Below are 17,216 nucleotides of genomic sequence, written 5' to 3'. Positions count from 1 at the left end.
TCTTTCAAGGTGAATCTCTGTTTCTTTGGGCAATTTGTAACCTATGATTTTTTTCCTGTTTTGATTTCTGGGTCTAGTCAACTTTTTCTCATTTTTAAAATTGCTTATAGCTCTGAATTTTTCTTATTCAGATTCCATATCCTCACATACTTGTGTTAGAGCATTTAATTCTTTTTTTTATGCTTAAACTTTATTTTTTTATTGGATGTATTTCTTTATTTACATTTCAAATGTTATTCCCTTTCTTGGTTTCCTGTCCATAAGTCCCCTATCCCCTCCCCATCCCCTATAAGGGTGTTTCCCCCTCACTGGCCCCGGCATGTAGGAGGTTACATTGGAATTTCCTTTTGGGGGGGATTACAATTGTATTAATTCTTATTTTCTTTATGTTCTAATAGCTTTCTGTGGATGAGGCCTGCTGTTTCCTTTGTCTCTTTGGTAGTGGTTTTGACAGAATACAAGTTCAGTTCAAGAGCTCCCTCTTCTGTCGGTGTAGCAACCAACATACAGGTTCACTAACAATGACTAACTGGTAGCGCTTTTCCATTTTTATTTGGTCATACAGGATCTTAAGTTTATTCGGTGGGCTCCTCATCACCACCATCCAGTGTCTAAGGGCTCCCCTACACAGTGCCCTAACAGACAGGGGCTTTGCTCTTCCAAGTCTTTTAGGTCAGTTTTTATCTAGAGTGCTCTTCCTCTCTGTGGGGATGATTTAAATCTAGTCTCAGGTAGTCATCTTTCTTTTTTCTTTCTTCCCTATAGCCTTTTCTGAACTCACAGTTAAGATAAAAACTTGATATGAGAGACTGATAAATTTCTCCATAGCAATATAAACCTTTCTCTTATAGGGTTTATAGTGTTCTGTCCTCTGTACTGTTAGTGTAGAATCTTGCTTACTGTTTTTTGTCATCTTGTTCTTGTTGATCTGTAAAGTGATGTAAGTGATAGGCTCAATACAGTTGCTTCAGTTACTGGCCAAAGTATTTCTAAAACTACAGCAGAAGTATTTGTAGTCTGTATTTTCAGTATTATCCTCTGTGCCAATGATAATATTGGTAAAATAGCACTTTGTTTCTTAATAGATTTCTAGTGTTCTCTGGGAGTTTTTTCCAAACAGTTGACCTTTGGTGCATATTTCTGTTCTGGCCTTTTCACCTTACCAGAAGAGATCAATAAAAAGTTTTCAGAAACTAAAATTCTTAAACCTTAACCAAAATACAATTTTTTTCAAAAAATTATACTATGTAAGCTTAGACCATGGTAATTATTCCATGTCCTTTAATGGCAACTGTATACTGTCTTTCTGTGTAAGATGAATTCCAGCATCAGTTAGGTCTTTATAATAGAAGAAATATAGTGTTAGGTTCCGTTAGTAAATATAGGTTCAACAGTATTTAAGGTAGTTTACTGTAAGGCATTTTTGGAGGCCTGTGCTATAGGGTTGGTTCAGAGAGACTGGTGACATAGTGCTGCAGCCAGCTTAGTGAGAAAGCTGGAACCATATGCCTCTGCCTGTCACTGAGCACTTCAAAGGTTTTGAGGGCTCTTAGGATTAATAAACTATAGAAGCTGGTTAGACAATGTTAGTGTAGGTCCAGAGGACTGATGGTAAACATTGCTCTTAAGGACCTACTAACAGAGTTGGTAGTAAATGACCAATAACACATTATCTTAAAGTCTAGGAAAAAGGGGTAGGTTTTATATTAATGTAATTTAGTACTTAAGTAATAAGGTAGTAAGGAGCATATTATTTAAATTTTAATAACCGTCCTGTTCTAATGTTTCTTGCCAAATTGTCTTTGGGTTAACATACAGTGTCTGTAGTCTACAGCACAGACATTATTTAATCAACAAATACTGACTCAGGCATAGTGACACATACCACTAACCCTGGCGTGCAGAGTCAGAGGCAGGAGGATTGTTACAAGTGCAAGCCTATCCTGATCTACATAGGGAGTTCAGGCCGATCGGGACCCCATCAGAACAAAACAAAACAAAACTTACAGCACATCTTTCCTGCACATAGCAAAATTAATGTACCCCTGCCTTCATGAAGCTAACATAGGAAAGATACATGCAGTAAATAAGTCTAAGAAAATTAACATTTTAGTTGTAATAAATGCTAAAGAAATCAACTGAGAAGTGTGGGGAAAAGACTATAAAATGAATGGTCAAGAAGACTAATCATACTATGAAAGAGGTAAAGCAAGAGGGAAATAAAGAGAACCTTGTTAGAAATAGTAATTTTACCAAGTAGAAAAGAAAATTGATTCGCTCTCTAAGGTTTTATGCAGATACATTGAAAGGAAATAAGAAAGGTATGGAGCCTATGATGATTGGATGAGCTGGCAATAAATGACTTGGTACTAGGATTATGACAGTAGAGACAGGAGTAGGTGGTTTTAGATTGGTAAAAAGCAGTGTAGACCTTGCTTAAAATCTAGGGAGAAAGAATGGAAACTGAATGACAAAGCATGAAGAGTGAAGTTAGACTATTCTGGGAGTCCGGTGAAGCATCCGATAAGCCCACAGTGTGTAGATGAGATCACTTCCAGAGGCTGACAAGAAGACTCACTGCAGACTTCATTGATAGGCTTTGTCATTGCCATAGTAAAGCGTGGGCAGAGCTGTAGGTTTGGATACGTCAGCACTTCAGCATACAGTTGCTATGTTACACAAATTACAGTCATTGTCAGTGTCCATGATGAAGACTAGTAAGGTGAGGAGTGAAGCTAGACTGCATGCAGTAACTTCACAGTCCACCATGAGCTGTTTGTTTGCCTTTGTTCCTTAGTTTACTCATTCTTTAGGAACATAAATTCTGAATACCTGGTTCTCCTTGGTTACATTTATATTTGGAAGTGAAGCCTCGTCCATCTAGTTTAGTGGGAACTCCCAGCTAGTTAGGCTTGTTTAGTAGGAACTCCCAGCTAGTTAGGCTTCGCTGAAGGGGGAACCAACAAAGGAGCATGGGAAGTTGGAGGCAGAATCCTAAATCTAAGAGCAGTTTGCTCATTCCCATGCACGATGTTAGAGAACTGACAGCTCTTTGAACAGAAACTCAGCCTCCTTACTTGTATCATCCCTTTCTTTTTTTTTTCCTTTTCTTTTTTCGGAGCTGGGGACAGAACCCAGGGCCTTGCACTTGCTAGGCAAGCGCTTTACCACTGAGCTAAATCCCCAACCCCGCATCATCCCTTTCTTAGTTTGTCTGTGCACATAAACGTGGAAAGTTCTGATAGGCAGATCTTCAGGTCGATCTTTCTTTGCCTGTTTTGTGGGTCAGAAAGGCAGTGACTTGAGCCATCATTCTTCATTTATTCCAAGTGTTGTTGAGTTGTCTGTTATAGAGAAGTCTGTTGTATTTCTCCTTTGCTGTGTGCATCTAGTTGACTGATTTTTCAAAAGACTTTGAGGATAAGAGACAAATGTATGCACGTATTAATTCTCCAGCTTAAGGGCTTGGCAACAGTAGTTTTACAGGTGAGGTTTTATATTGTTCCATCACTACAGGATCCTTAATGTCGGTCTCCTTTTCAATAGCAGCAGTGACATGTGTGAAGATGCCAGACTGTTACCCAAAGGGGACTCTGTGAAACCTTACAAAGCTTTCAGAGTGACGTTTGACCAGACTAGACACAAGTTAGCTTCAAATTACTTCACTTTGACGGTTTTTAAACCATGAAATACTTTATGGGGTAAATATTTTGCCTGATTTTTTGAAACAGTTTCTATGAGCAGCGATATAGGCTGACTATTATGCTGTATATATGTGGGTGAGGCAGCATCAGAAGCTTGAGCCGAGTGCACAGTAGGTAAATTGGCACTAGTGTATAAGGAGCTAGAGCTGGTCTATAGTGCTCTTCCAGAGCCAGAGCTTAATTCTAGAACCCATGTTGGGTGCCTCACACTGCCTGTAACTACAGCCCCAGAGAGTCTGACTCTCTGTGCTCCATAGGCACCTACACTCCCTTACATGGATACACACATAATTAACATAATTTTAAAAATAACACAAACCAGATCTGACTTCTGACAGTTTTGTACAAGGTACTTCTTTTTAATTACAAAAAGACACAAGTTTTTAGGAGTTGGTATGGTTTAGTGGAAAAAGATTAATAGTGAGTAAAAATTGATAAAACACCACTTTAAGTAGAATAATCATATAGATTTAGAAAACTTTTGTTTCGGGGTTTGAATTTTAAGTTTTACATATTTAATACTTAAGTATATTATTTAAGGTTAATTTGTTATTTTTTATTATATATCTATATGTGGGTTTGTGCACATGGGTGCTTTTACATTCAGAGGGCCTCAGAACCCCCTGGAGATAGAATTTTAGGCAGTTGTAAGCTGTGTCACATGAGTGCCAGAAGCTGACCTTGTTCTCTGGAAGAGCATTTTGCTCTTAACTCTGAGGCATTTCTCCCACCCCTTGAGTGTATCTCAGATCTGACCTGTAAGAGAAATAGAAAGCAGGTATCTATGTCTCTCATGTTTGAAGTCTAGACGAGGAGCAAAACTAATAAAACTAACACCTACTAATTCTATATGCTTATCTGCAAACTTGGTTCTTAAATCTTTAATTTAGAGCTTTATGAATCATGTTTATTGTATCACTAGTCTTTGGAAATACAGGGGGAGTTTTTAGATTGATTTTAGATAGCCTACAGTTAACTGTCACTTGGCACAAATAACTTTTTACAGTTACTGAGTAGCATTTTTATGGCTTTAAATGAAGATTTTTGCTAAGATTTAGGCAAGTTTGTATTGTTAGTAATACCATTCTGAATCTTAGTAGATGGGACGTGGTAGGAAAACACAAGTATATTGTTCCTATGTTTGTAGTTCTGGATTGAGTCATTTGTCTGACTGGTCATTTCTCTAACCTTCCTCTTATTTCCATTCAAACATCATTTTCTCAATGGTGCCATTGCTGGTCACTCCCTTCTATACTGTTGCTACTGCTTCGTAGTCAATGCCATAGAACTTTTCTTTAAGTGTGCCTATATGTGTTTTGATCCTCCTTCACCACTCACTACAGAGAAAGTGTTCTGAGATGATTTTGTTCAGCTCTGTGTCCTTCATGCCTAGATTATTGGCAAAGTGTGTGCAATGTTCAGTGACTGAGCATGTTAACTTTAGTTACTACTGTGCCTCTAAAACCTTCATTTTAAGGTAAATTTTAATTATATGGTTATGTGTAGTTTTCACATTAAGAATTTTAAATGGAGGAGGTAACATAAACTCTGTTAATATCAGTATTAAATTAATCTTTGAGGACAATTGAGATGGCTGAGTGGGTAAAGGTGTTTGCCCATCAGAGTTTGATCCTTGGAAACTCCTGTGCAGAGGAAGAGAACCAACTGTGCAAGTTGCTCTCTGACCTCCACATAAGCACACTCAATATTAAATAAGCACAATAATAAACAATAGAGAAATGTAAAAAGTGTAAGAAATTTTGAGTAATAGTATTTTTACTAGAACATCTCAGCTAGTTGAGTTGGAAATCTAGCATATTAAAACCCTTAAACAGTTCATTTGGCTTAGCTTCAATTAGTGCAGCTTTTCTCCTTGTACTGGACATGGAACTCTATCACACACTAGCCTCGACCTCTTATTAGTACATTAAAGTCCTTTTTCTTGTACAGGTGCAAGTGGCATGAAGAAAATGATATTCTCTTCTGTGCTTTAGCTGTTTGCAAGAAAATCGCGTAAGTGTGGGGAGGGTTCTGTGCTGTGCTCTGCAGGGAATCCCTTCTACCTGGTGTGCTTGCCCTTGTTTGTCAGCCAGAGTGTCTGTTCACCTTCCCTACTGACTGATGTCCAAGAAAACCAAGGTGTTTTTTTTTTTAATGTTACCTTTACTGTTCTGTCCACATCACTGCTTACTGAACAATTTGGGTGACTCTTCAGAAGTATTTATTGAGGTTTTTCCTTCTTGGGTCCCTTAAGGAGAGGCAGTTCCCAGCTAGCATTAAGGATATCACTTTCCTGTGATGGTGCCCTAAAATTGTAAACCATTGTTCTTGTTATGGAGTGAAAGCACCTATAGCCCCATTCCCATTTGTTACCTATAGCCCTGTTCCCGTTTGTTTCCTGGTGCTGTGACAGCACTTTAACCAAACAGAACTTAAAGGAGAAAAGAATTCCTTTGGCTTACATGTCTAAGTCACAGTCCACCATTGAGGGGATGTCAGGGTAGGAACTCAAGCAGGAAACAGGAACGATGGAGGAGTGCTACTTGACAGCTCACCCTAAGCTGTTTAACTAGGTTTCTTATGCAGCCTAGGGCTCTGAGTTGATTAACAGCAAAGACAGTGCACACAGACTATAACTAGGCAATTCCTAAATCTAGGCTTTCTTCTCAGGTGACTCCAGGCTATATCACATTGTTGACAACTGAAGCCACCAGGACAAGCCCCTAGTCTTAGGGTGCTCTGGCAGCACCTTTCCACGCAAATGCTTTTCAGCTCTGAAGATTGTGGTTGTTTTATTTCTCTTCTGCCTTCTGTCTTGGAGAATTGTACTGATTCTTACCCTCATCCCCATACCCTGCAGCAAACTGAAATTATCTAGTGATTAGGAGATTGCTTACCAGTAATAATGTTCATGGTTTGAATGTTGCCTATTCCCATCTCCTCTCTGTCAATCTCTAGATTTTTCTTCAAATTAGAATAATAACCTCTGAGATGCTTTCTTTGTTGGAAAATTTAACCTGAATGCTTTTAGAGTGAACCAAATAAAGTTGCTCTAGTGAGATCTGTCTTTCGTTTTTAAAGGTACTGCATCAGTAATTCTCTGGCCACTCTCTTTGGAATCCAGCTCACTGGAGCTCATGTACCACTACAAGACTATGAGGCCAGCAATAGTGTGACACCCAAAATGGTTGTATTAGATGCAGGGCGGTACCAGGTAAGAAAACTTCTGTTGTCAGCAAAAACTTGGATGTTTCTAACCTTTGATGAAAAATCTGTTTCCTTTCTTAATTCTAGTTTGATTCTAAGCAATTTCTAGACTCCATTAATCCTCTTGTCTTCATCATACTTGGTTGACAGACTAATCCTTATTAAATGTAACTCCTCACCTATTCAATTGTATGAATTGAATATAGAATGAGCTGCTATGCTGCCAGGTATCATAGTTAAATAACTATAATCCCAGCCACTCTGGAGGCTAGGGGAAAAAAATCACAAATTCAGGGCCAGGCTGGGATGCATAGTAAGTTTAAGGGCAGCCCAAGCAGCTCAGTGAGATTATTTGGTCTCAAATTTAAATAAAATAAGGGAAAGACTGTATACTTGCATGATATACACAAGTCCCTGGTTTAGTCACCACACACATGCACGCACGCACGCACACACTCATGCACACTGATGAGGGGGAGGGAGGAAGAAAGGGAAGGGAAACTTCCATATACCACCATCATGGACTAATCTGCCATGATCAGCTTCATTGCCCCGTTGTCGTTGCTTGGCTGTCATAATTTTCTAGTTTCATTTCTTCCAGCTTCTATCAGCTGCCCCTGACCCTTGCTGTAACTAATGCTGATGCTTTTACTTCTCCAGGAAAACAGAAGCAAACACAGAAAGATTTTCTAAATTCCTACCACCTCACCCACCCATCTGCTTCAACTTTATTCTCTGCTTTTACTGATACTAATGAATTTGTATATTGGATCTTATTCTTTCACTGACCAAAGACATGGCTGCTGGGATTTTACTTTCTTGACTCTTCAGGACTCTCTCTATTCTGAATCATTCTTTTTTGCATTTCTTTCTCTCTCTCTCTTTCTCTCTCTCTCTCTCTCTCTCTTTCTCTTTCTCTCTCTCTGTGTGTGTGTGTGTGTGTGTGAGTGAGTGAGTGAGTGAGTGAGTTTGAGAGAGGAGGTCTCTCTGTGTGTGCAGTATGTAGAGATCAGAGAACTTGTAGGAGTTGGTTTTCTCCTCCTACCATGGAGGTTCAAGGATCAAACTCAGATCATCAAGCTTGGCATAAGCACCTTTGCCCATTTTGCGAACTCTGTTTTTTAATCACTCTTATCAGAAAATAAACTGTAATCTAATGCTTTAAAAAAGCCAAACTCTAAACCTGTGATCCTGAAGTCCTCAGTGTTCATCCTGTCTCCTCCCTTACAGAAAACATGAATAAAGACTGTGGGAATAGTTTTGTTTGCATTTTTAGTAATCTGGAATTAAAGTAGGCCATCTAATAATTGAGTAAACACTTTTTCTGGTATTTTCCTGTTCCTTTACAGAAACTAAGAGTTGAGAGTCCAGGATTCTGTCATTTCAACTCTTACAATCAGGAACAAAGATCAAACTCATCTACTGGTGAGTACCTTTAGTTTGTAAGAACGGGTTATGCCTTAAACTTCACAGGGGTCCCAGGGTGTTTCTGGGTGGCCATGAGGATATAAGGAGCCTGTTGAATTGGTATTTTGTGTGAAGTAACAGTTTATTTTTTGTCCCTAATGAAATGTAGCACCCCCCAGATTTTGAGCAGGACATTTCTAAGAAACCCAGTTTTTCTTGAAGTAACTACAGTTTGATAGTTTTGATGTAATATATGATGACTTTTGGGGAGATGAGAAATTTCAAAAGCCAGTTAAATGTCCAGTGGTACCTAAAGAACTTGGGGTTTCTTGCTGTAGAAACAAAAGGAGACATTTTTCTTCACCCCTTCATGACATTTTTGCTCGTGATCTTTTAATTGTGACTTAGTGGGTGTCCTGCAGTGGTCTGTATGCCACTTCATATGACAGTTAACTGAAGGAGCCTCATTAGAATACACATGTAAAATCGCCATGTCTGTCTCACCTTTTCACTACCTTAGGTTATTACCCATCTGGGGTGAAAATTTCGGGCTCGAACAGCAGCGTTCGAGGAAGAGGGATTACCCGCTTACTAGAGAGCATCTCAAACTCTTCTAACAACATCCACAGATTCTCCAACTGTGAGGCCTCACTCTCACCTTACATGCCCCAAAAAGATGGGTACAAACCTTTTTCCTCCTTTTCGTAATGATGGTACTCTGTGCAATTTCTGGAAAAAAACAAGCCCAACTTCCTTTCTGACTACAGTCATATTAACAAACATCACATCAATAGTAAATGCCACTCCTAAAATCTACTTAATTTGTAAGGAAACTATTTCATAGATTAAAATAATTGTGGTTGGAGAAGATCTTGGCATTGCTTGTTGTGTTTTTTTTTTCTTTTTTCTTTTTTTCGGAGCTGGGGACCGAACCCAGGGCCTTGCACTTGCTAGGCAAGCGCTCTACCACTGAGCTAAATCCCCAACCCCGTGTTTTGTTTTCTTTATTTTCTTCGAAGACTTATACTTTCTAGTGGTATGATGAGTATATGTCCTTATGGTCTGAGTACTAGACCTAAACTGGTGACGTCAAAGCACTTCCATGGACAGTAAACTTACAATAAACTTCAAAATAATATTAACTAAAATAGTAACTTAATTCTTCCCATTATGAAATGGAAACGTTACAGTGAGGTCTGTGGACTATTTGCATTGCAAATAATTAAGAAAAGAATCCTTTAAAAAATAATGATTTGTTATTTTAACCTGTCTTTGGCAAAAGAAACCAGTTAACAGGATGAAAGACCAACATGAGAGACAAGAGAGCTTACGTCGTTTGCTCCCGGTCACATGGACACGTACATAATTGTAGGCCTCGAGATTTATTTCCACAGAACAGCTTAGTCTTTCAGAGAAAATAACCCAAACCATATTATTAATACAATTCAAGTTCCTTTTCCTCTTCAACAAAAACCCAAAAAAAGCCACCCACTCACTCCTGCTTCAGTGCCCTAGCATTCCTATCTACTGGGGCCTCAAGCCTCCACAGGACCAAGGGCCTCTCCTTCCAATGTTGCCAGAGAGGCCACCTTCTGGTCCATCTGTGGCTGGAGCCATGTGTTCCACCTGTGTACTCTGGTTGGTGGTTTAGTCCCTGGGAGCTTTGGGGGGGTCTGGTTGGTTGATATTATTGTCCTTCCTATGAGGTTGCAAACCCCTTCCACTCCTACAGTCCTTGCCCTAACTTCTTCCCCATTGGGGTCCCTGTGCTCAGACCAATGTTCAGCTCTGTGCATTCGAATCTCTATTGGTCATGTTCTGGCAGAGCCTCTCAGGGGACAGCTATACCAGGCTCCTGTCAGCAAGCACTTCTTGGCATCAGCAAGTGTCTGGGTTTGGTGTCACCAGATGGGATGAATCCCTAGCTGAGGCAGTCTCTGGATGGCCTTTCCTTCAGTTTCTGTTCCACTCTTCGTCCCTGATTTTCTTTTAACAGGAGGAATTCTGGATCAGTATTTTTGAGTTGGGTGGCCCTATCCCTCAACTGGGGGCCATGCCGATCTACTAGAGGTGATCTATACAGGTTTTATCTTCCCTTTTTGGGTATTTTGGCTGAAGTCCTCCCTGTTGGGTCCTGGGAACCTCTTGGGTCCCTGGCATCTGAGACTTCCTAGTGGCTACCCTCAGTTCCCCTGCCCCACTGCTACACACCTACTTTCAAATTCCTGATTGCTCTACTTCTCCCCATCTCCTCCCATATCTGAACTGCCCCTTTACAACTACCATATAATTCAAGTCCTTCTTGTAACGGCTTAAGAGGACCCAATCACAGTTCCTACAGACACTTGAAACTGTGCTTATAGTAGACATGAAGATAGAAAGCAGATGTCCTGATATACAAAATGTATATTCATGCAATTCTGTGAATGCTATTAATATCATTTATAATGTTATAACGTCATGTATATATGTGTCAATATAAGGATACATATATGTATATAAATGCTAATGCACATTGCAACATAGACACCATATTGTTAGACATACAGAACTTCTAGAAAAGGCATTCATAGATGATAGATTTGTGGTTACCGGAGTTTCTTTTGGTTATGATAAACATTCTTCAGTTAATATAGTTTTTAAGACCTCATATTTTAAAAACACACTTAATTGTGCACTTAGTGGTACATACTACTAAAAGCACATTTTATCCAAAAAAGGTATGCAAAGTGATGATTCATCTTTTGTGGAAAAAAAACTAAAGGGAAGTCTGCAATTACTTTAAAGAGCTAGCACAGCCATAAACAGTACAAAACTGAAAACAGACAAAGTGGGGAAAGAAACGTAAATGATACTTGTTAAAGCACAGGTGTTGGAAATGAACTGGTGGATCTGAGGCAGCTAACTGTGTGAGAACCAAGAGTACTTTTGTCTTTTTTCACTTAAAATATGCTTATATCGTTCCTCCTCCCTCTTAAACCCCTGTGTCCACACCCATTGAGTTCAGTGCCTCCTCTTTTCCATTGTTGTCACCTGTAAGTGATGGGACATAACTACAGCCTGCTGAGTGCTTCCAGTGATGCCTGCTTGTGTGTTTCTAGGGCTGACCACTTGGTACTGGAGACCCAACTAGGGGCTCATCGCCAGAGTCTAATTGCTTATAGTTCCTCATCTAGGGATGGAGCACTATGAGATCTACCCCATCTATGTTAGACTGTCAGTTGGTTTGGGAATTATTCAGGCTTTATTTAGACAGGTCTATTGGTGAGATTTCATGGGTGTAGCTTTCCCGTCATAGCCAGAAAGAACGGTCTCCCAACAGACCTCCTGCTCCTCTGACTCCTACAATCTCTCCAAATGTTGTCAAGCCTTAGGCATGGGAATAAAATTGTTGATGTATTCATTGTGTCATGTGACCCCCATGGTCAGTAGTTTTCTGCAGTTTGACTGGCTATGACCTTCATAATGGCCTCATGCTTCAAAAAGATCCTTCTTTGATGAGTGATCTCCACATTTCTCTGAGTATAAATATTTAGAATGCCCTTAGAAATTGTACTAGTCCAGTGTCAATAATAGATTCTCCTCCAAGTCGATGACCTCACAAACTCCAGGTAGTTGTCTAGGTTTACAATACCAGACATGATTTCCCTCCTGCTCTGAGTGTTCTTAAGTCCAGTTACATAGTTCTTTGTTACTGCAAAGATGTATACACCTCTCACACCTTTAGAGGTATCACCATTCTTGTTGTGAATATGGGAATATGGCAGATCAGGTGTTTGTGGAATAGAACATATGCCAAGAAGTGGTATAGCTGGATCATAGAGTAGATTAGTTTTAGCTTTTCGAGACATCTACATAGTGTTTTCCAGAGTGGCTGCACCAGTTTACAATGTTACTACAGTGAATAAAGGGTTCTGATTTCCTTTCATCCCCATCAGCATATGTTGGTTTTCTTGATCTAAATCATTCTGAGTGGGGTGAGATGAGGTTTCAATGTTGTTTTAATTTTCATTTCTCTAAACCTGAAAATGATAAATACTTTAATGCTATTTTCTTAACTATTTTTATTTGAAAGCCCTCTGTTCAAATTCACAGCCAATTGTTAAATTACTTCTTTTGATTCTTGGGCAAATGGAATTCTATACAGAAAAAAATTTTAAACCTATATCCTGTAGGTTATGTTTTCTTATAAAAGTCTTGGGTTTCATATTTAGGACTTTGAAACACTTGGAGCTGATTTTGTGAAGGGTTACAGATGCTGATCTAATTTCATTCTGCTGCATGTGAGCATCCAGTTTTCCCAGTACCATGTGTTGAAGATGCTGTCTTCCTTCATGAATGCCTTAGCACCTTTTCAGACATTAAATAGCCATGGCTACTCATACTCAAGTTTGGGCCTTCAACTTTGTCCCTTTAGTCTATATGTAATTTTGTGTTGATACACCATTGTTTGTATTGCCCTGTCACATCTGAAGTCTGGAATAGCACTCCAAGGCGATTTCTGCTCAGGTTTTTCCATATGAGTTTTCACATGATTTTTGTTCTGGGAATTTTGATTGGCATTGTATCTGTTGATTGCTTTTGATAGAATAATCGTTTTCATATTAATTCTACCAATCCAGGTCTTTTGGGGTTTTTTTGGTGTGTGTGTGTGTGTGTGTGTGTGTGTGTGTGTCATCGTCAACTCTTCAGATTTTCTTTTAACCTTCTGAGTGGGGTTTGTCCCAGTTTCTTAGACACTACTGTAAATGGAGTGCATCCATCCGTGGTCTTCCTTGGTTGTTAGTGTGTAGAAAGTCTGCCACTTTATGTAAGTTGATGTTGTATCCTGCTGAAATTGTTTTTTCTAGACATCTGGTAAAATTTTTGGACTCCCTTGTGTATACATGTGTGCAAAGGGGATGGTTTTACTTCTCCTTTCCTTATTCTAGCCCCTAATAACTTCTTCTTGCCTTATTCTAGTCAGTACTTTGAGCACTCTGTCGAAGAAGAGTGGTGGGGGCTAATGGACACCCCTCTGTATTTCTAATTTTGGAGTGATTGCTTTGCATTTCCCTTCATGGATGGCAATGTAAGCTGTGGATTTGTCATTCCTAGCCTTTATTATTTTGAGGTACATTGTCTCTTGTCCTATTCTGAAACTTTTATTATGAAGTCACTTTGGATTTTGTCAAAGACTTCTCTTTGTGTATTGGTAAAACCCATTCATATAGCTTACTACATTTTTTTTTACTTACGTTGAACCTTTCCTGCACCTCTGAGGTAAAGCTAACTTGATTGTGGTAGATCCTTTGTATTCATGCCTGTATTTGGTTTGCAATATTTTGTTAAGGATTTTGCATCTATATTCAGCAGGCCAATTGACCCATAGCCTTGGGGGGGGGATGCTATTCTTGTTCTGTCTTAGCTGGTTTGGGTATTAAAGTGATACTGGCTTCATGGAAGAGGTTAGGAAGAGTTCCTCATGACCTTTTCTTTCTTTCTTGGAGTTGGATATCATCTTTGAGACCTGATACTCTATCTTTTATTTGATCCATCCTTCTTGTGAGCTTCCCCTGAATTTTCTTTTTTTTTTTTTAAGATTTATTCATTTATTATATATAAGTACACTGTAGCTGTCTTCAGATACACCAGAAGAGGGCATCAGATCTCTTTACAGATGGTTGTGAGCCACCATGTGGTTGCTGGGAATTGAACTCAGGACCTCTGGAAGAGCAGTCAGTGCTCTTAACCGCTGAGCCATCTCTCCAGCCCTCCCCTGAATTTTCTAATTGGTGTTTTTGAGTCTTCAATTCCAGCTTCATTTCTTTTTTTTTTTTTCTTTATTAACTTGAGTATTTCTTATTTACATTTCAATTGTTATTCCCTTTCCCGGTTTCCGGGCCAACATCCCCCTCCCCCCTCCCCTTCCTTATGGGTGTTCCCCTCCCCATCCTCCCCCCATTACCGCCCTCCCCCCAACAATCACGTTCACTGGGGGTTCAATCTTAGCAGGACCCAGGGCTTCCCCTTCCACTGGTGCTCTTACTAGGCTATTCATTGCTACCTATGAGGTCAGAGCCCAGGGTCAGTCCATGTATAGTCTTTGGGTAGTGGCTTAGCCCCTGGAAGCTCTGGTTGCTTGGCATTGTTGTTCATATGGGGTCTCAAGCCCCTTCAAGCTCTTCCAGTTCTTTCTCTGATTCCTTCAACGGGGGTCCTATTCTCAGTTCAGTGGTTTGCTGCTGGCATTTGCCTTTGTATTTTCCAGCTTCATTTCTACTTGAGTTCTTACCAGTATTTCTATCCCTTTATTGAATTTTATTCTCAAATTCTGGGTTGCCTTAGTCATTTCAGCCAACCTTATGGTTGTGTTTTCTATTCCATTGTAATGTATTTTTTCTCATTGTGTTGTTTCTGCCTTTTTAAAAACCCCTTGATTGTTCTTTTAAGATGTGTCCTGGGGTTCAACTAGGTAATTCTCAATGGAGAACATTTCCATAGGACTGGAGGATTTGGAATGCAAAGAAATTTACTCTTTGGCCTTTCTGATTGTTTATTTCTGCAATGAGACCTAGGCATGTGGGACTTACTTTGCTGGTTGTATATCTGATATGGACGTAGCAGGCTGGGCTGTGTGTCCTGGCCCAAGTCTGAGTTATGGTGTGGGTGGGCCTCCTAGACTGCACTCGGTCACTACATGTGGTATCTGAGCACCACCTGATGACTGGGGTGAATGCAGGTTAGGGTAAGAGTGAGGACTCACCAGGCTGGCCCAGGGCTTCGTGGGCCATGTTATGATGGGGAGTAGATGTGGCATGGGTTGGCACTGGGTAAGGTCTGGTGGGTAGGGTCTGAGCAGACGCAGGATGTGTAGGGATCATTGTAAGAAAGGTAAGAACGCGGGTATGCCGTGCTAAGTAACTGGCTTTTTGCATGGAAAGTTAGAGAATCGATAGGAATCATGTTAGAATACTAGGCACCTGTCCACCTTCTCTTCCCTAAAATACCAGAAAATAAAACACAGCCCACTGTAAAAAACAAATTAGAAACTGATGAAGTACTAATAGAAAAGTCATGAAGGACAAATGTCATAGTGAAAACTATATCAAAGAAATGTACTCTCTGGTTTTTATTCTACTAAAGGTAAAGATAATGTCACAAAGAAAATCCTAGAAAATAGTAAACTTAAAAATAGTACACTGTCAATAGGACAAAATGTCAACCAACAGATTGGGAAAAGGTCTTTACCAATCTTACATCTGATAGAGGGCTAATAGCTAATATATACAAAGAACTCAAGAAGTTAGACTCCAGAGAATCAAATAGTCTGGTTTTTTAAAATGGGGTATAGAGCTAACCAAAGAATTCTCAACTGAGGAATACCAAATGGCTGAGAAGCACCTAAAGAAATGTTCAACATCCTTAGTCATCAGGAAAATACAAATCAAAACAACCCTGAGATTACACCTCACACCAGTCAGAATGGCTAAGATCAAAAACTCAGGTGACAGCAAATCCTGGTGAGGATGTGGAGAAAGAGGAACACTCTTCCATTGTTGGTGGGATTGCAAGCTGGTACAACCATTCTGAAAATCAGTCTGGCAGTTCCTCAGAAAATTGGACATAGTACTACCTGAGGACCCAGCTATACGTCTCTTGGGCATACATCCAAAAGATGCTCCAACATATAACAAAGACACATGCTCCACTATGTTCATAGCAGCCTTATTTATAATAGCCAGAAGCTGGAAAGAACCCAGATGCCCTTCAGCAGAGGAATGTGGTACATTTACACAGTGGAATACTACCCAGCTATTAAAAATAATGAGTTCGTGAAATTCTTAGGCAAATGGATGGAACTAGAAAATACCATTCTGAGTGAGGTAACCCAGTCACAAAAGAACATACATGGTATGCACTCACTGATAAGTGGATATTAGTCCAAAAGCTCTGAATACCTAAGAAAAAATTCATAGAACATATGAAGCCCAAGAAGAAGAAAGACCAAAATGTGGATGCTTCATTCCTTCTTAGAAGAGAGAACAAAATACTCACATGAGGAAATACATGGACAAAGTGAAGCAGGGACTGAAGAAAAGGTCATCCAGAGACTGCCCCACCTGGGGATCCAGCCCATTTGCAGCCATCAAACCCAATCACTATTACTGATGCCCAAGAAGTGCTTGCTGACAGGAGCCAGATATGTGTGTGTCCTGAGAGGCACTGTCAGAGTGCCAATAAAGATGAGGATGGTTGCAGCTAACCATTGTACTGAGCAAGGGGACTCCAATGGAGGAGTTAGAAGACTGAAGGAGCAGAAGGAGTTTGCAACACCATAGAAAGAACAAACAATATCAACCAACCAGACCCTACTAGAGCTCCCAGGGACTAAACCACCAACCAGTGAATACACATGGAGGGACCCATGACTCCAGCCACATACGTAGCAGAGGATGGCATTGTCCAGCATCAATAGGAGGAAAAGCCCTTGGTCCTGTGAAGGCTCATTTTCCCAATGTAGGTTAATGCCAGGATGTTGAGGTTGGAGTAGGTAGGTAAGAATGGGAACACCCTCATAGAAGCAGGGGAAGGGCATATGGGAGGGGGGGAAAGGGAATAACACTTGAAATGTAAATACATAAAATATCTAAGAAAATAATTTTTTTAAAAAGCCAGATGTAAAAAAGAAAGGAAAAAATTTTGGGGCAGGCTAGAGCGACACAATAAGACACTAGACATCGTAAGCAGAGATACAGCTGGGGCCCTGCTGGCTACAGAGATGATCATAAAGGGATGGCACTAGAGCGTAAAGATGACGTTGGAGGCCCCACCCTGCCACTGATTAGGTGAGCAACAAGACAGGAGCATTAAAAAATTCACTGAACTTGGCACAGTCTCACCTACAGACACAAAATT

At 40.0% G+C, this 17,216-nt stretch overlaps 1 protein-coding gene across 1 annotated transcript in view; it reads left to right on the top strand.

Moving 5' to 3' along the window:
- Mael (maelstrom spermatogenic transposon silencer) overlaps positions 1–9,198 on the top strand; it is a 39,429-nt gene extending 30,231 nt beyond the window's left edge. The window contains 4 exon segments of the mRNA NM_001108857.1: positions 5,655–5,717; positions 6,786–6,918; positions 8,261–8,336; positions 8,839–9,198. Of these exon segments, the coding sequence (NP_001102327.1) occupies positions 5,655–5,717; positions 6,786–6,918; positions 8,261–8,336; positions 8,839–9,026 (460 nt within the window). The 3' untranslated portion in view covers positions 9,027–9,198.
- The last annotated feature ends 8,018 nt before the right edge of the window (positions 9,199–17,216 follow it).

This window comes from Rattus norvegicus, chromosome 13 (assembly GCF_021556685.1).
Source record: "Rattus norvegicus strain SHRSP/BbbUtx chromosome 13, alternate assembly SHRSP_T2T, whole genome shotgun sequence".
NCBI lineage: Eukaryota > Metazoa > Chordata > Mammalia > Rodentia > Muridae > Rattus > Rattus norvegicus.
Note: the sequence above shows the minus strand (reverse complement) of the source record. Positions and strands in the feature narration are given on the sequence as shown.